Source organism: Anser cygnoides, chromosome 3, assembly GCF_040182565.1.
Source record: "Anser cygnoides isolate HZ-2024a breed goose chromosome 3, Taihu_goose_T2T_genome, whole genome shotgun sequence".
NCBI lineage: Eukaryota > Metazoa > Chordata > Aves > Anseriformes > Anatidae > Anser > Anser cygnoides.
Window position 1 is genome coordinate 29411103 of NC_089875.1, and position 20079 is coordinate 29431181.

The window sequence follows — 20079 nt, forward strand, 5'->3', positions numbered from 1 at the left end:
TTAGGTTTAAGAGAAAAATTTTATGTGAAAACCAATTTAATACTAGCAATAGCTATAACTGTATACAGATGGACATTTTTTTGCCCCCCAAAACAACTGCCAAAGTTTTTTTTTTTTTACTTGGAAATCTCCAGAGACATCTGAGCTGTCTGAATAGCATTTGATGTTATACAAAATAATCTGATTCAATTAGAAACCGTAACATTACTTGCAGTTGCAAAAAGGATTAAAATGAAAGCATTATTTCTGTCTCAGTCCCAAACTTGACTTCAGGACTGTTTGAAGGAAATAAAAATAACTAACATACAGAATTTCTAAAAGGACACAATTAAATTTACATTTCTACTTGATGTCACTAAAGCAGCCCCCACTTCCCCAAATAGAAAAGGAATGGGAAAAATAATGCACTCTCTCCTCTGTGCCCTTTTCCTTCCCAGTGCCAGTCGTCCCTGTTGTTCCTACTAGAAGGGCCTGGAACTGAAGAAGGTGCTTCATGTAACTTGTGCTTTTTGATGTCTCCTTTCAGACATACTCTTTCTTGTCTCCGTATCACACGCTATGACAAATGGATCATTTCTTACTCCCTCCACTTACTCATCATTGACAAAACTGCTGGAATCCAGTTATAGAAAGGAATTATTCTCAACAGGCACCTTCAGTTACACGTCTGACACTGCAGTCATCTAAATCTAATCCCTTTTCAAGCTGAAATAACCTACTCAAAGGCCCTTTGAGACACGCAGCACGTCTATATTCTCTGCCTCTCATGCCTTGAAAACATCACAAGTATGCTGAAGCATCTCCCGTTGCTGTGGCTTCTTTCAATGTCATTCATGAAGCTTTTAAGACTGCCATACGCTTTCTTGATACGAGAAGTTAAGAGTCCAGACTAGCAGAGCCCCCAGTTTCAGCATCGAACAAAATTACACCAACTTCAGGTGCAACGTGTGTAGCACTCACTTATGCACGGCCAACAGCCACTAAGAGCTGATGGCCTGAAATAAGACAGAGAAAGGAGATTTTATGTAACTGTGGAGTGAAGGAGCCCTTGCTTTATTTATTGACAGATACATCGCATCTGCTTTTCAGTCCTGGAAGATTCTCAGGCTATCACACCTAGAAGTCATTAATTTTCAAATTTTCCTAAAATCCAAGCCATTTTCCTTTTTATCAAGGTCTGTAACAGTTGATCTCGTGACACTGGGGGAATTTGTTAGCAGCTGTACAAATGTCAGTTTCCTGAGGTCTACTACTCAAAACAAACCTGGACATACTTTCAGAGGGAGAGGCAGAGACTTCAGTCCAAACTTTGGATCTGCCTGAAAACTTTCATTTTCACCAGATAAATAGTATTGAAACTTCAGAGAATAAACTCTTTCCCCATTAATGACAGTATTTGCGCATACGCTCACTATTTTCTTAAAGTTTTCCAATTATTCTTTAAATATACACGAAACCCACATATATGCATCCTAACAGAGATTTGGAATGAAGAATTTCATCCCAAAGATAACTCTGCCAGTTAAAAGACATTGAAATCAAGGTATGTAACAGAGCATTAGACTACCTAATGTAATCTAACCACCTAACCCAAGCTTCTGCTATTACCATCAATGATAATAGCACAGTTTAAGCTCAAAAAAATAATTAAATCTGTATATTACATCTCACAACAATAAAGGGAGCCCTGTAAGAGCTGAAATGCAGAATACCAAATGTGGTTTCACAAATGAATAGGTATGAAGTTTGGCAGGATCTCAACTTCAGTAAAAACATATTACTGGCAATCTCACAAAAATGGAAAAATGCTTACTTCTGCCTTATGTTCCTACAGAACGTCTACTTGTAGGGAAAACACTATCCAAACATACAACCAGGTCAGACTGTGCCATAACATTCAGTCTTACTACCTCACAAATCAAGGGATACATGTTGTATTTATATCATTTTAATCTGGATGCTATCAGTATTGATCATTCTTTGAATGCTTCTACTTAAATTAACTCATGACAGGATTCCACAAGTAATTCTTGCTGAAGCCTTTTTACACATTAAAGATACAAAATTAATTTTCCCAGTCTTTAGTAATGGAAAATGTACTGGTTGTCACATCTATTTCATGACAAAGTCACTTGAAACACACAAGCATATCTTTGACAACTCTGTGAATGAATAGGATAATAGAATAGTATCTCAAGTATTTCAACTGTCACTTGTTTTAGAAAGATAGTATCAATACAAATCACAAATTAACATTTTAATAGTTTTAATTTACATTCACCTCTTGATATCAAAGATTTTGTTAGCATAGTAATACCACACTACCCTGGAGCCATGCTATTTCATCTCAGGCAACAGACAAAGGCTAGCAGGGTAAAATGTACAGACGTGGATAATGAGAACCACCTTGCAAGTTCCTGTAATCAAAGTTCTGCAAATACCAGTGAGAGGGAGGATTTCCTATGCATAATTTCACTTATTTGAAATATGAAGTCTCTGAGCATTTCTACTTTTTGTTACTTTTAAGTCCAAACCCATTTGTTTTCAACCTATGGCTCACAGGTTTCTTCCCGAAGGATCCACAAAGGAAAAGGATGGAAACCAGACCACTACCAAGAGGCTTACATTCTCTGAAGTGAGTTCTGCATTGCCACCACTAAGTTTTCAATGACCTGCAAACCAAAAACATATCAAAAGATCCACTTAGATTCATCTTAATCATTATCTAAACTCTCTTAGCTTCTGTTTGAGCAGGTAACATTCAAATCTGGTTACGTTTCATTTCTGTTAAGAGAAGGACTGAACACTTTTTTTTTTTTTTTTAAGATACATGCCATTAAAGAAATAAGGCCAGCTGAAACCTTGAGACATTGAACCATACATGCTACTTTTTGAAGCACTTAAAACAGTGCTATAGCAGCTGACCTGAATGCCTACAATTTTCTGTTTTGTTTGAGATCAGTATCAATACCACATTTGGACCATTCAAGGTTCACATCACTAAACGTCTACAAGACTAAATGCACGACACAACCCCTTGTCTTCACGTAGTGTCTCCCAGTAATTGACTAAAATCTAACCTTCCAAGCCTTATGACAAATAGACACCATTTTAGAACTCTGGAGTTACATGAAGCAAACGTACTTCAGCTCACTACAGCTAAAAAAATAAATAAAATAATCTATTATTGGGTAAAAAAAATCATAGATGCAGCTGTTAAGATTGTCTCCAATGCTCATCATGAGAAGCAATAATTTATTATTACATCACATTTTTCAGCTGAAGTCCAATCCTCAGTTTTAAGCTTGGGCTGTACACTATCCCTTCACTCTCACAAGCAATTAGGGGAGGAAAAAGAAAAGAGGGAACCATTTTCTTGACAACTCACTACACTGAAAGAATGCACAATTTAAGCGAGTTCAGAGCTATTACAGTTTTATGTCAACAGCAAGGCATGGCTAAAGGGACACGTGGCCTTTTCTGAGGCAATCTTTCACACTAGCAAGTTTCTTAAGTTTCTTTATAGTATATTTTGGTGCCTCTGTCTTGAGAAATATCATGAAAATGCCCTGACCCTTACTCCCTGACTTCACCCTCATTCATTCTGCACAGCTTCCTCCAATAAGTATCCAGTTCCTCACACTTGCATTCCTCAAGCCATCCCTAGATCTTAGCCACCAGCCAGATGCCTCCCAACAAAAACCTTTTTCTGCCAATAGGTACAAGAGGGCTCCCAGTGCAGAGATGCACAGAACAGAAGACAGCAACTTGAAAATTTCACCCTTTAGTACCTCTACCAATGCTCCAAACATCAAACAACCAAATGTCATCACAAGTTAGGGTGTTCTGGTGACCCTTCAGAAAAAGAAGGCTGTCAGACAGAATTCAAACACTGATGCTGGGAGAAATTAGCATGTTATAATGGCACCTTCTGTTATGCTCACTCTGCTAGATAAGCCCTTCATGACAATCTCTTAGAAATTAAACTGGTGAGAACCCTGTGGTGTTGAACAAATGTCAGAGAAGAACTCCGAAAGTTATAACCACGTTAAATGGTTACAGCCTATATCATTTCAGTCTGAAACAAAAAGCTTATTTTAAAACTGTTAGGTACCCTGCCACCTCAGTAACATACATTTGAATGAACTAGTTGTGTTTTACCATAGCAATCTAGCAAATTTAAGATCTAGTCATCCACTTTTTCCTTTCATCTATCATTTCTGGGCTCTGGAAGTAGTTTTAAACACAAGAGTTCAGGCCTTAGTGATTTCTATGGCAGAAATAGCAACACTTGCTCACTGAATATCCTTTGCCTGACTTCTCTGAACAAGCTTTTACCTTTCAAACTTCTTGTTCTTGCATCTGTAAATATTTTTTGATGCTTCTCCCTCTTTACCTGATTTCTGTTGTACTGCAATATGAGGTGCCTTCCAGCTGACTATCTTCAAAAGTATATATGATTTATTTACCTGAAAATAGCAAAGATCTACATGGAAATAGCATATGTACAAATTACTGCTCATTAGGGAACGTAACACTGAAATCTGAAAAGTTATTTTGCAATCCTAAATATAACAAATGACTTCTCTGTTTAAAAAAAAAAAGAGAGTGGGACATTTTGATAAAGTTCTTACATTTATGTGATTTGCTGAAGTAGATTTGAGATCAGTGCATTTCCAACTGAAGAGTACAAAAAGTTGCCCTTGACCATTTTGTTACATGCTTTAGAGCTTTTTGTCTCAAAATCTTCCCTAATTATGTAAAAGTGATTTTTTTTTTTTTTTTAAATCTTTGGAAGGTCTGAAGACATTCACACATTGAAAATACATAACTTCTTAAACCATTGCTTGATGCTACTGTTCATATTCTCCTGGAAAAAGAAAACCAAGAAGGAAAGTTGTACGACTAACATAACCCCCCCATACCTCCCCCAATTGTTTTCCCACAGACTGTCCTGGATCTGAACCAAATTACATGTCCTAGTGTTCTGGAAAAAATTACTTTTTCATCAAGATTTAGATTTCTTTTCACTAGTTACATTTACTTCCTGACCACCACCACCACCCTCCCCACCTTTGCACTGTTCAAGTCTAGACTCCCCATATATTTTACTTCTATACCTAAAGGCATTCATAATCCCCTTGGTCACACTAGCATAGTCCCAACTAGATCTTGTTTTTATCTTAAAAACTGTAAAGTTGCTTTTTTGCCTGAAATAGAATTTAAAGATGGCATTCCATAATTATCTGTCAAATGTATCACTTATAAAGTTTGTTTAAAGAATTTCAACTTCATGCTGTACAAGCCCAAAATTACCATCTCCTATTACACCTGTCCTACTGTGTCGTTATTGCTTACCCATTCTTTTTCCTTCCCTCAGAAAAAAATGAGTACAGATTCTAATGCTGCCTACAGTAAACTTTTAAAACAAACAACTCTGCCATGGAAGGCAGGGGAATCTTTGTTTTCTTGGACTACTTTAAATTGCAAGATGACTTCTGCATTTCCCTTTTCTATATAGTATGGATTCAGCTCAAGCATGACACCAGTCTGTGGATACATCAAGTCAAACACTGGACACTATTTTGAATGCTGTAACTTATTACAGTTCACATTGTGCTGAACAGAAGACCAGTTACTACGTAACATTATGTATAATCAAGAGTAGCAGGAGGAGAAAGTCTCTATGCAGAGTGAAGATGCTATTTAAATATAAACATACACAAAATATTTTTTCATTTGAAATGTGCACATTCATGATGTCTGACTGTTGTCGCAAGTAATCACAAAATAAAGTTTATTTTAAATAAGAGACAGAATACAGATTGGTTGCAAAGCACTACCTAATTTAAATCCTTTTTAGTGATCATGTCTTATTCGCACACATCTTAAACTTGTTTCTCCCTAAAATTATTTATTGTTTACGACTTCTTGTGACTTCACTATGGCCTGCAAGAAGTGAAAATAGAACAAAAAGATCTTCAGTGCACATTTCAAATGTGTGTATTGTTTCCGTGGAATATGTATTCCTTTCACAAAAACTTTCTAAGATATTTTCTACCTTCTGTATCACACATCTAGTGACCTAAAGTGTGTAGGTATGAGTACATAAATATCATCAAAAACAACTTAAAGAAAACATAATAAAAAAGAAATGGGAATAAAGTTTCCCATATCCCTACCCCTTTGTATTCTCAACAGACTTGAAACAACTGCATTAATGCAGCAAGCAATAGCTTGTAAAAGGATGCAAACCAGCTGAAACATTTGACAGACAGTGTTAAATACCAGAGGATTCATATCAACCACTTTATTTGAAAAGGTGCTTTGATGTTGGCTATCTTTCATGTACCTCTTTCATGGCACATTAATAAGGAAAACTGAGATGGGGTAAATTAAGTCCCAGGGTCATATCTAGAGTTACAGCACTGCGGGTACCTGATGAAATACGGATTAATGCTGCATGAGCACTGAATAAATAAAACCACTTCTGTTAACCACTCAAACAAGTTTTACAAGTAGTTCTGAATTTTATTCGGCAACTAGACTTCAGACATCTTAATCCCCCCACACTGCTTTGAAACCTAATTATCATAATGTGAACCCGAATGTTAGGTCCCTTTCAAACTGCGAGTGCTATGAAGCAGAAAAGTAATGGGAATTAAGCTAGTGTAACATTAGAAATGTAGAGGCATGGAACTTGAAAGTGGCATTTGTTAAAGCTGAGAGAGCATAATGTAGATATTCAACAACATAAAACACACATTTAAATTGAAAAGGATATTTAAAGCATGTGCAGACACCTATAAAATATAAGCGGACCTAAAATCCTGTAGAACAAACATTTCCAAATCAATTTCTTGCCACCAAGGTCCAACTTCAAAAGGTATTAAACAGTCCTATTCTACCTTAGCAGAACATTTCTAAGTATTCTAAAGCAGACGATTTAAACATTAAAGAAAACCAAATGAGAACTTTACAACACATTACAGACTTACCCCTATTCGTCACAGTGCAGAAGTGTTTGAACTTAAGCAGCAGTAAATTATTAATTACACTGCTTATAAAGCCTTGAGAGTAAGGAAAAATTTTTCTATAAGCAGTAGCAAAGGATTTCATATTAAGTTAAAACCAAGCATAAGAGAAAACAAACACCAAGCCACCTAGAAAACAACCCCCCCAAATACACTTGCCTGGCTGCATTCTTTACCAATTGCTGAAAGCAATCAGCAATTCATGATACCTGTCCTCCAACTTTTTTTCTTTTTAAAAAAATGAACTGAAATACTTTAATGTAAGACATATATTAGAAAAGTTGAGCCAAAAGGAGTGCCTGTACTGTGACAGTGGAACCGCTGAGATAGAAAGAAAAATTGTGATTTTTCCAAATATGATGATTGAGCTGCTCGTGTTGTCCTGCTTTAGTAGAGTTCATCTGGCATTCAGACAGCTTTCATTTCCAAGATGCCTAGAACCAGCAGCAATCAAAGAACAATAACTGCAGTGATCTAAATATGGAATAAGATTCCTGAATTTTTTCAAGATTTTAATTTAATCCAAAATGGCCAATGAAATCCTAAAAATTCATCGTCTGCCATGTAAATGCTGAACACACTGTTGTTTCATTTACATTTCTGGTCCTGTTAAAACAAATACACTTGTCTAAAACAGAACATCTGTTTTGGTTATAATACAATGTATCTTTGGCAAGAACTCACAATAGAACTAACATAAATAATCAAGAATATTTATTGAACCTTGTAACAAAAACTGATTTGTAACAAAAACCTGAAGACTAGATATGACTGTCTCTGGGCTCTAGTCCAGTCCTAATCTAAGTCAATAAACATAGCTCTAAAAGGGAAACTACACTTTAAAAAAAGTCCTGCAGTTATTTAAGTTGGATGTAGGTATCTGAAAGTGTGTTCGTTGTAAAAATAGTGAAAAATATTTGCTTTAAATCAAAAACTGTCAAACTGAGTCCAGACAGGTTTTAAAGCCACAAGAAAAAGTGTGCCACATGCCTCATTTCCTACCACTGTTGTCTCTGATTTGTCTTCTCTCTGGCAAGCTTCAGTAAAATTGTATTTACTTCGTAATTGCCATTGCTGAGGACTTGTTATTTTAATAGTTTGCTTTTTGTATATATAAATATACAAAATATAGCATCAGTAAAACACAAAGAAGTCATCAAATAAAATAGTTACATTTGAAAGAAACTGGCTCCCATAAACAAAATTATTTTGGAAATCTCTTTTGATACAAATACAACCAAAATATTTTAAAGTGAGAATCAGTTAATTTGATTATTGTCACTATTTCACCTTTTCAGCTGTGTATTCTCATTGATGTCTGTGGTTAAGTGCTCGCTACAGTCAGACTCTGAAGCCTGGGAATATCTTCATGTACAACTCTAAAATGACTGCCCAGGACTTTAGCACAGGAGAGAATTTCAGCACATTTCTGTAGATAAATACGTGCATAGTGGCATTACAGTGGACATGCATAGACATACATGTAATCACCAAGTATTCAGGTGGTTATCATTAGCCTTGATTAGAATGCACACCTGTCAAGATTATTTGTGCATGCATCAACTGCACACCCTTCCTTCTAAAATAACACACTTTGTTATTGTCTCCTTTTCTTGAAAATGCATGATTCAAGTTCTGTATGATGAACTGGACAGAAAAAGAGTATGAAGAGATTATTTTAATAAACAGTTCTGATTCTATTCTCCACTTCTAACCAATAAATAAAATTTATATCATATTACAAGCTTTATTTGCCAAAGAAGCCGAAGTCTGTAGTGCCTCTCTGTCTTTCTAAATGCCTTTTCTCAATGACAGCTTAAGAAGTTAATCGGGGTTCTGATTTTAAAACAACCCAAACTCATCTGCCCAGAAATTTCACATTTTGATTCCTTTGAGAAAAGGATTGTAAATTAAATATCATTGGCAATTATCTGAAACTTGCACAGAACAATTAACTGAGTTCAGTTTTGTTAGGCAAGGATTTCCAACTTTGTGCAATTTAGTGCATTACCAAGAGGCAGAATGCTTTGGAAATAGTATTGTGTTAGATGCAACTGATCAGTTTAAGTACTGAGGTGTGGATATTTTTTTTTTGTCTTTGTTGTTGTTATTTTTCTGTTCAAACACTAAACTGATTTGTTTTTTTTTTTATTATTATTTATTTATTTACAATTGCAACCTGCTGGAGCAGACCTTCTTTAAGAATGAACTGTTGCTACGTTACTTAATTTGCTTCTCATAGACTTTAGATGCAAAATAATTTAGAGATTACTTGACCCCAAAAGCATACAATGGGTTTCCACAGAAGTAGTTAAAGATCTCTGTTCAGCCTATGTACGATGCCCTTGTTTTCCTCTATCATGAGGAAATGTGTATGAAAAAACAACATAATCAAGGAAAGACTTTATACATGGAAACAGAATCTTTTGTGTGATCTGAGAATGCATGGTCTGTGGGACTTTTTTCTTCCATTTTTAGTAAGATGATCACCAGAACATGTTCTTCCAAGCTGTTACTCATAGCTTCCCTCAAAAAGGTAGAGCAGTTCTCATAATGTATGCCTACTGGCACCCATTGCTCAAGTGATAATTCTGTACTAATTGTTCCTCAGTTATTGCTTGTGTTTTTGAATTCAAATTGACAAATTCCAGGCATTTTATTCGATCATCAAGTGTGTGTATCTAGAGTCATCCGTCCTTTCTGTTACTAAGAAATACCAAGGAGATTAAGGAGAAGTTTTCTGGAGCTAGAAAGCAAACTACCTTGCAGGATTCAGCAGCATGGTTGCGAAACTGCAGTACTGGTTAAGGCAATGAGATGGACATAAAACCATTATAGCAGAAAAGGCAACATAAGAACCCCAAATCTTCAAGAAAAAACTCAGTCAAAACTGTCAAAATGTGAGAAAAAAATACTAGGACCACAAGTTCAGTTTATCTGTAACCCCCCACACACACACCGTATGAGGCCACAAAGGTCAACAGCATCAAGAGTCACCTGTAACATACAGTACAACAGCAACAACAACAACAACACTTACATTCTTCCAAACTTTCTTTTACTACACAGTACCTCAGTGTTCTACGTATGAAATCTTAAGTAGGAACCAGCTTTCCATCACACAGGAGCACATCATAAGAAAACACCATTAACTCTAATACAATAGAAATAAATACTGAAAGCAAGAACTATTTTGATAATGGTTGTTTTCATTTCCAGGAATCAATCTTGAAAGTCAAGACTATATGCATATATTTTTCCTACAAATATCACAAGAAGTTTTGGAAAAAAACTAAAAGAACTATAGAGGTAGTAACTGACTTGGTAACCTACGTAACTTCCTCGTTAGAGAATTTATACTAATTCCTGCTTCACCAGAGCTTTTAATTATTTCTAAGCTTTACTCTTCCTCTCTCCCCCATCAATTATTTTGCAAATTCTATAATCTTGCTCTACAAACAGGGAGAAAATATTGAAGCAAAAGAAGAAAACAGTATGAAAGCCATCCACCACAGTATTGCATAAATATTTTTTCTGTATAAACTAAACTGTTATTTCCATTTTGGAGCATATGGCCAATAAATAAAACCACTATTACTTTCAGACAAATAGTTTATGCTAACATAATGAATTTTTAAACTATATGAAATGAACAACAGTGAAATAAAACATTTGCCAAGAAACACACAAAATGAAGTATTTTTCATTCTCTACTCTACTGTACAAAATCTGCTGTTTTGTACTTGGATTCAAGAAATAGGATGCATAATTTCACAGAAGCTTGAAAAGCCTCCTTCCTTCACAAATCATTAAAAAAAAAAAAATCAGAAAATCCTTACTATGTCTCTTAAAAAGCAGACTGAAGTATCAGGTCTTCCTGCAAATATAAGCTCATTTGAGAAACAAAGACCAAGTGCAATTTTAATTAAAGTATAATGTAGTAGGAAGAATACATTTGTTGAACATTTCTGGAAAATAACTTCCTAATCTATGTTAAAAAAAAAAGTTCCATTAACTGTATATAGTAGTTTTAAAAGAAAAAGGTCAGAACTTTCTCAACAATTTAGATAACTTATTTCAGCATGCTAAGATAGTTAAAAGTAAATATTGCTCTTAAACTTCAGCACAAAAGATAATCTAATGTCAATCACCAAAAATGCTTTAAAAACATATTAGGTGTGAATAAGAAAAAAGAGAAGTTCTGCATGGAAGAAAATAAAGCAATATAGTACAGTTACAATCGAAACCAAAAGCAGAACAGTTTAGTTTGAATTCAACAAAGTAATGGACAAAACTTGAAGTTTTAAGAGGACAAGTCACTAGGTATTCACTAGGTATCAACAAAACATTTGGTAAGTGTTAACACGATATTTATTTCCAGACAACTTAACATACGGAGAATTAGCAAGCATTCCATACCAGGGTCAAACAACACAAGCTCTATCATTTGCATTTAAATTTCATCTATCAAGAAATAAACATACAATGCCAAACACAGATGTTGGAGCTACTATTCTCTCATGTTTTGTTGTCATAATATCAACAGAGCAAATCTCAGGAAGAGAAAATAAACTGCTTCACTGAGTCTCTTACAGACTCAGGAGAGCTACTTCCATGCTCTGAAGAGCTACACCCTTTTTTCTTTGGCTAGAAGGATGGGTCAAGCTTGACTCAAAGACGGACAAAGCAACAAAAAGAACCACTTAAAAACATTACATTTTAAAAATGCCTGTAAAGTTAAAATATGCTGAACAGATAAACACCATGGCAAGCAAAGATATCTTACCAGTAAACAACATCCAGTGGTGCAAAGTATTTCTTCATAATTAAATCAGCAAAGTAAGCTTCTGTTTCTCTGCAGGCCGTGCCATTGCCAATCACAACAGTGCTACAGCTTTGTGTGGTGTAGAAAAAAGAACAATTATTTTTAACTTTTTTTTTAGGCTTTTTCATACATAATGTTCAGTGAACATCAATGACCAATACATCTTGTTTTACACAATACAATTGCCATATTTAATAAGAACCTATTCCTTGTAATATCACACTGCGCTTAACAGGTTTTCAATGTGACTTGAAGAGATGAGTCACAGTTTTCACTCATTTGTAAGAATGGCAACAGCTGGGGAAAAAAAAGGGTATTTCATATTCGTAAAAGAAGGGTCATGTATTTACAGTCCTAAAACCCATTCACCTGGTATTTCTTTCATCTGTTATGCATCAAGAAAAAAAGAATGCACAAGCAACCAAAATCTTAATTCTTTGATGGGAACATCATAGTTTGCAACAGCTTGAAAGATTATTGGCTGTGCTGGGGGCAGTCAGAGGCAATCAGCTATCAAATCACAAATGTTTAAAGCCAATCTAATGCTTAAAGACAAACTCAGCTGTATACTGTGGCCATTCAGCAACTGATTCAGTGAACTGATGTCTGTCCGTCGGGGTTCCCAAAACAGTTCAATACAATAAAATCATACTATCCCTATTTGCAAGATTATCTGGAGATCTATCTGGGCAGGGGTTTTTTTTGCTTAATAAAGATCTTCTTAAAACTAAACAGGGCTTTTGGAACAGGGAAAGATCAGTGAGTGGTTTGGAGTGGGAAGGGGGGGAAGATAGCGTGGCTATCTTTGTACCTTAGCTGAATGTTAATTTCTATTCCTAAAAATAAACGGATTGACAGAGCTTTATGGGAATACATTCATAGCATGCAGTCTTAATCATAGCCATTATTTCATTTCATATGCTTGTAATGTATACATCGTGTAAAAGCATGAACACAAAGGAAAATAAGCTCTGAAGTACAGAAAAAACATGAATAATTCCAGTTAAATCAGTAAAATTTTGATTCTCCCCAAACGCCAGTATTGATACTACAAAGATTTTCATTACGTTTAGTGAAAAAGAATAATAAATGGAAGTTTCCTTAACATACTTGAACTGTTGTAAAAGTGTCTTTATCTTCGCAGCTTCCCGAAATCCCTGACCAGAATGCAAGTAGACAATATCAGTATGGAGTATCTGACCTGGAACAAAAGGCAAAGCCATTTAAAAACAAAATAAAAAAAAGACAAAGGCAAAACGAACAAACAAAAAAACACATATTCCAAAGCTATTTCCTGCTGAACTACTCAAGTTGATGATTCACAGATAAAGCTTTTTAATAAGCCACCTTTCCCCTTTATTTTTGTATCTGGTTAGAAGAAAAGCATGGTGGGCAGAGGACAAAAACGCTTTGGCTGCCAAAGCGAAATGAGCTGATACATTTTCCATTTCCCCGAGACCATATCCAAATAACAAATAATGAGCATGTAGCCATAATAGGCATATAAAATATTATATCATCAAAAGAGAAAAGTAGCTATTTACTGCAGAAGATTTAATGCTATAATCTAGTAATTTTTATTTTATTTTTTAAGGCACATCCACCAAAGAGAGATGACAATTAGGAATTTAGTCTATAGACCTGCGTTCCAAGAGTACCAGAACTCCATTGTCAGCTCTTACCATGATCCCACCTATCAAATATGGAAATAAGCATGTGTTAACTGATACTTAGAGCTCGTGGTACAATGCAAGCTAATAACTATTTACTTCAGCTTCATTGCCATTTTAACTCTTGTCAGAAACACATTTCTTACACCCTCTCTGGGCTTGCATATTTCCAGTCAAAAGCAAAGACAAAATAAGAAAAACAATTTCCTCTTGCACCCAAAGAGGTGTGTATCCCCAGATCAAGCTATGATGCACTGGAAAGGCTGTCTTCTACATCTGTCTAAAAATGAAGTAAAAGGTTCTGCAAATACAACATTTCTGACTTCTCACATTAACACACATACTACTTTAACACAACAAAAGGTCTGATAAAGTGTCCAGATGTCCAAGATACTACCCATGAAAAAAAGCTAATTTATAGAAAGCACTTAAATTCAAAAACTCTTTGTTAAACAATAAAAATGCCAGGTGTTCTCTTTGGTGACTACCGAGAGGCACAGTTATTTTAACTTGTATTCAAGAAGGCAGAGGGAATTTTAAATTCTATTTTATTAAGGAGTAATAATACCAAAGGAGACACCGAAATCCATGTGCAAGAAATTTAACTTTATGCCTGAAGAAAGGAATTTGCAAGACAGGATGTGTGAAAACCACTAAAAGCTTAACCAAAAAAAAAAAAAAAGCAATTTGATAGAATGTATGGTTTTGAAAGTACTCCTTCCTGCAACTGAATATATATATATATATATATATTTAACAGTCCTTTCAAAAAAGATGAATATTTTTAATTGAAACTTACTGGTTGGTGAAATAATAGCCAACTTGCAGCCATGCTTGTAGCCAGGATCTACTCCCATCAAAGTACGACCCCTCACAGGGCTGGTCAGAAGCAACTGCCGAAGATTTCTCCCAAACATCATCACAGACTCTTTCTCTGCATCCGATGTCAACTTCGATCTTAGAAGGATGAAAGTAAACATCATTTTTCCCTGAATTAGTTCTCAAATGCACTTTCAAGTTGTTCCAAATTTATAAGGTTTTTTTTCCACTTATGTTTTCATCATCTCTAACTAAATATTAGACTTTCACTCATGTTTTGGAAACTTTAAAAAAAAAAAAAGGATCGATTAGAACCAGAGAGAATTGTATAAGAAAGTAAACCAACATAAGCAGTGTAATGGAAACACCAACAAAAACGTACACATACCAATTAACATTCAAACATCAACTCGTAATTTTGAGTGGAGAACAGCTTCCATTTAAAACTGATACCTACTTGCAAAGAAAAATGGATTTGAGGAGGACACAGACTGAAGTTAGAGTAACTTCCCAGTTTTGAAAAAAATCACTACCCAGCAAAAAAAGGATCATCATTTAGGCTGAGAGCTACTGGAGAGAATGTGCAAGGGCCTACCCAATTAATTGTTAACACACCATGACTTTTGAGGCTTTTAGCTCCATCTACGAATTAAGTTATTTAACAGGTATCACAGAACCATGTAGATCTGATGCATTTCTGTAAGGGATTTCTCTGCTTCCTAAGAACCAAACAAACCAGAAGGTTTCCAGGGTCATGATATTCCTTACCTTTCTTTTGCATGTTCTTCAACTGAAAGAAGTAGTTAGTGCACTAACAATTTGATTTCAATGACATTAAGCAAGAATGCTTACTGGACAGTGCTATGTGAGACAATTCACAGCACTGTTGAATGAAGGTGTACAAGAGGCACGATGTCTTATTTGTCAAAAGTGTCCAGTGAATGATTGGTAAGGACAAGTATTTTTGTCTCAGTACAGCATCTTACATAAAAGAGCAAAACTGAAAAAGCAATGTGGACACAAATATTCGTTATCTATGTGATTTTTTTTTTTCCTTGCAGACACTCATTGACATTTTCAGCTCCATTACATTGTCCATAACTACAAGAATTAGGCAAGCAAAAGCAATCCAGCAAAGCTTCTAAAGCACTTAGTGTTGCCAGGGCCCTTATTCCCTTTCTTCTACACATCACTAAAAAATATAATATCCGAGCTTATTTTCACAGAAGAAAAACAATGAATTCCAGTTAACTAAACTCTGTAAGAACATGGTGGTGGGGGTACTTACTCAAGTTGTTTAAATCAACCATTGCACAACATCTGAGTCTCAAGCAGGCTACAAACCAAACAACTCTCATGGAGGCTATTTGACACAACTGGATATGAAGCTGTTCTGGGTAATCTTTAAATGTGGAAAAAATTAAGAATTTTCACTTGAGCAATCCCAGAATCCATCAAACACCCAGCTCAGCCCTATCCCATCCCACAGCAGTACAGAGGAATTTAAAAAGTCTTCATCTCTCATTTGTGGTCTAGAGGTCCTCTTGCCAATCTGTGGTAAATGCTTGTCTCTCCAGCTCTCAGTCATTCACGCAATTCTTGTGTGCAGCTTGTGGGTTCAGAAAGAGATGTTACTGCCAGCAGTAAGTTCTGCGACCCTAGCTGCATTTCACACACAGCTGGTTCACAACTTCCCTCCCTGCCAGCCCATTGTGTCCATTTTGAAAGTTGGAGCAACCAAGGAAAGGAAAAAATATTTTAAAGAAATAAACAAGTAAAATGACTGCAAAACACAAGAATGGGCTTTGGGACAAGTGGACAATTGGTATATAAGGAACTTAACACCTCCCCGCCACCCCCCCCCCCCCCTTTTTTTTTTTTCCCTCCATAGGTATGCTAAAATTCAGTTTCATAGTCTTGTGTTAAAGCTCAGTGAACTGTTCTTTCTCACATTGTTGGTAGGGTACTTTTTAAGAAAACATGCAACGAAAGACTTTTTTTTTTTTTTTTGTCTGGTATCAAGTGTACGGAACTAACACAGACATTATCTAAAGAAAGATGGTGAAGGGTATACAATACTCCCTACTCTTATCCTAGCCTCCAACTGCTTTCAGCTCAGAGTTATTTCCTGAGCTTGACATTGTTTGTCTCGTTATTAGTCCACAACAAATCTCCTGTCCAGCGACTCAGCCAGTATCCCACTGAACCCATGCACAGATCTTGCATCCACATAATCCTTTAGCAGCAAGTTCTACAGGTCCATGGCAAACTGCGAGACTAGCTGCCACCTTTTGGATGGAGGCTGATCCTTTTTAACTTTTATGGTCCCCATAGACTTTATACCAGAAGAGAGTAAAAATTTATTCCTGGAAATTCTGTGCCACTCTTCACACTCCACCTCCGTAAGTCTTCTCTTTTCCAAGATGAGAAGTCGCAGCCCAGTCAACCCTCTACATAGAAACAATTTCATACCTTGTTCCCCTTCACTGGGCCTTTTCCAGTTTGATTAACTAACTATTAACTATCTATATTTTTATTATTTTTCTGAGTTGAGGGGATCTGAATTCCAAATTTAAGCAAACTATATCTGTGATTCTCTGTTTTGACTTTATTCCTCAACTAAATAATCTTTTCTGCGCACTTAACATTTACATGGAACTATCTTCCACAGTGCCAAAGTCACTTTCCTGACTGCCAGGGTAGTTCCAGAGTTCATCATTTTCTATATAAAAGAAGAATTACTTTCCCTCACAAGCATCACTTTACAGTCATCTCGACTGAGTTTCAGTTGCCATTTCATTTCCTGCCATTCAGTCTTGCAGCATCTTTCTGTAATACAATACAGTTCATCCCATTCTTAAAACATTAAATAAAAGCAACCCAAACCACAGAACCACCTTCTTCCAGTGGGAACCCAGGGTAATTGTTGGAGGTGCCGGCTGAATTCCAGTCCATGCAATTACCAGAAATACTGGATGTAATTTGTAAGAGGTCAGAGACAAAAGCAAATACCTAAACCTCACAACTGTATGGATCTTCTACATACATGCACAACAGAGGTTCAGCCAGCACATGTGCATAGAAATGAATTTTAAAACTGGTTTGTTGAAAGTTAAAAGCTCTTGGACTGGAGGCTTTGTACAGATATAAGCTGAATTCCAGCTTTCCACCTATCCCAGAGATACGGGCTCCCTATTGTCCACGGGGCTAAATCCACCCACCTTCCAGTCCACCTGTGAAGGGAATCTTGTGCAGGAATTAAAGTTGCCCCTAAACACATGCTATTAGTTACGTGCACCTTATGGAAATCATGTTTAAAATTGGCATGGATATACAGAAACTTTTATAGTAACAGGAAATGTTACTGAAAGTGCCAGGTGCGTAGGGGGAACATAATGTATGGCCTTTCTATTACATAATATCCTGTATTTTTTAATTTCAAATATAGACGTCTCTTTTCTCTCTAACTGTCTCTCACTCAACACTTGTGTCAATGACATGATCTACTGTCCCAAGTATTGGCCTTTAATTTTAAGTTTGGAATAGTCATTTGATCCTTGAACAAATATTAAACCACCTCAAAAAAATGTATTTTCTTTCTTTTTCAGAGCACAGTTGGCTTCATCCAAATGGCTAGATGCCTAGTTTCATGTTTTTGCAATTTGTGACAATTCTCATTAATATGGCAGAGATAAGGCAGAGGAGGAGAGCAGCCCTCCTCTACAAACACAAGAGGAATGATTATTTTGTAAAAAATAAATAAATTAATTAATTAAAAAAAACACAGGAAAACAAAAAAAACTGAAAACAACACCAAAAAAAAACACACAAAAAACTGCAGGTGCCTAATGAAAAAGTATTGACGTAGTCAGAATTTCGAGCCCCTCCCTTGAACTTTAAGAAGTCCTGAGACTCTGTATCACTAAAATATGTTGTAATCAAAGCAAGTAAGCTAATCACGACTTACTAGCTTCTTTATTCAAAGTTAGATAAGTCATTTTTTAAACTGAGATTTAGAACTCCTCACTTCCATATACAGTCTTAGAGGCAATCCTTTCCCTGGAAAAATATCTGCAAACTAGTTTCAGGTGTGAAACAAGATATACAGAGGAATGTTTATGTCCCTAAAGACAGAAGAGAGAAAAGCACTCACTTCAAGAAAGCATGGAAAATTAGGAAAGGATTATCCATTAAAAAATGGCCATGCCACATCACTTGCAACAAATCCTGATGGAATCCTTCCATGCAGAACTGCAACAAGATAAAAAGTATTTCAAAGTGCCAAAAGCAACACTGGACATTATTATACCAGATACAAGAAATGATGGTATCTGACAGAGTGAAAGAAAGGAAATTAAACAATAAATAAGGTAGCTGCCTTGCTGGCAAGTTTTATCCTTCTGATCACTAGAAGCACCAAAAATTTCAATACATTCTTGGAAACTTTCTGTTCCAACGTTTAATGATAATAAAATGAAAAGAAAAAAAAAACAGCATGGGGTAGATTGGAGGTATTAATGCTAAAAGGCAGTACTGAATACTTCAGCAGCCCTTTGCAAGAGTCCTAAAAATCAGCTCCTGGTATGGGGGAAAAGAATAAAAGAAGGCTAAGGGGTTAAGTGGTCATGGACTAGGAATAATACTGGCAGGTGCTTTACATTCTTCTCCATAGGAGCAGTTTCAGCTTTTCCTAACCAGACAGTGCCAATCATGTCAAATTATCACAATGAGTAAAACATAAGCAGACATCCACTCAGAAACAGGCAGCAAGCTTAGTATTCTTTTCAAGTATGCCTTATGAGCTACATCTACGAAGTAGTAGGGAAGAAAGTTGTTTGTTTGTTTTGTAATTAAGGGAACAGAAAATCCTGCAGCAACCTACTGCTGCAGCAGCTCTCACACTGTTATACACAACACCTCTTGTCATTAAAATCTGAATAAAAAGTTAAATGTGCTGGGGCACAGTCCTGTGGTAGGAAGCATGAAGCAAAAACACAAGAAAAGGACTCTTATGTCACAGTTTGACTATTCATGATAAAAAACAAACCCCTCTAAAAGGTAAGTCTGTTATCTTTGTTTTAAGTTTGATTCTAGAGAAGGGTAGGAATGAAAAAGACTTTCACAACCATTTGACAGAAGCCAACAGTTGGACTCACTGTCTTGATATGTTCATCACTTTGGCCAAACAATGCCTACCCTGAAGTAGCTACACATACTAAGGTCACAAAAATGAGTCAACTCTCATTTTCAAAAACAGTGAAATCCAAATTAGCAAAAGATAAGCTAACCATAGGGTGACTAATCAAAAGATGTGAAGCAATTTCACTTGCAAAATAATGACCAAACACAACATACTGTAAAGAACAAACCCAAAAGCCACTACAAATACCTGCTGTTCAAAACTAGCTGACAGTTCTTCTCTACCAGGAAGAACACTGAACATCCATCTAACAATGCTTGTGAGAAGCAAGGAAAAAAACTCCAATTTGAGCTGAAACATAGGAGAGCAGCCAGGCAGGTAAGGAAGAACTACATTTCACAATGTGATTACGGATTTCAGATACCTAATATTCTAAATAACCAACACAAGCCATTTTGGCACAAGTCATTTTAACGTTTCTGATCTGAGAAACAAGGTCTCTTATACACTCCAGTTGAACTACCTCAAAACAAATTTTAAAATTTAGGTCACATATCAGGAAGCCTTGCCCAAATCAAACACACAATACTT

The 20079-nt window shown here is 35.9% G+C and overlaps 1 protein-coding gene across 7 annotated transcripts in view; it reads right to left on the reverse strand.

The window, feature by feature from the left end:
- SRBD1 (S1 RNA binding domain 1) overlaps window positions 1-20079 on the reverse strand; it is a 127549-nt gene that overhangs the window by 80861 nt on the left and 26609 nt on the right. For all 7 annotated transcript variants that reach the window (XM_066993806.1, XM_066993805.1, XM_048079456.2 and 4 more), the window contains exons 13-15: window positions 14329-14486; window positions 12970-13060; window positions 11821-11928 (exon numbers count right to left, since the gene is read on the reverse strand). In XM_066993806.1, coding sequence (XP_066849907.1) covers window positions 11821-11928; window positions 12970-13060; window positions 14329-14486 — 357 coding nt within the window. The remainder of the gene's footprint in view (window positions 1-11820; window positions 11929-12969; window positions 13061-14328; window positions 14487-20079) is intronic.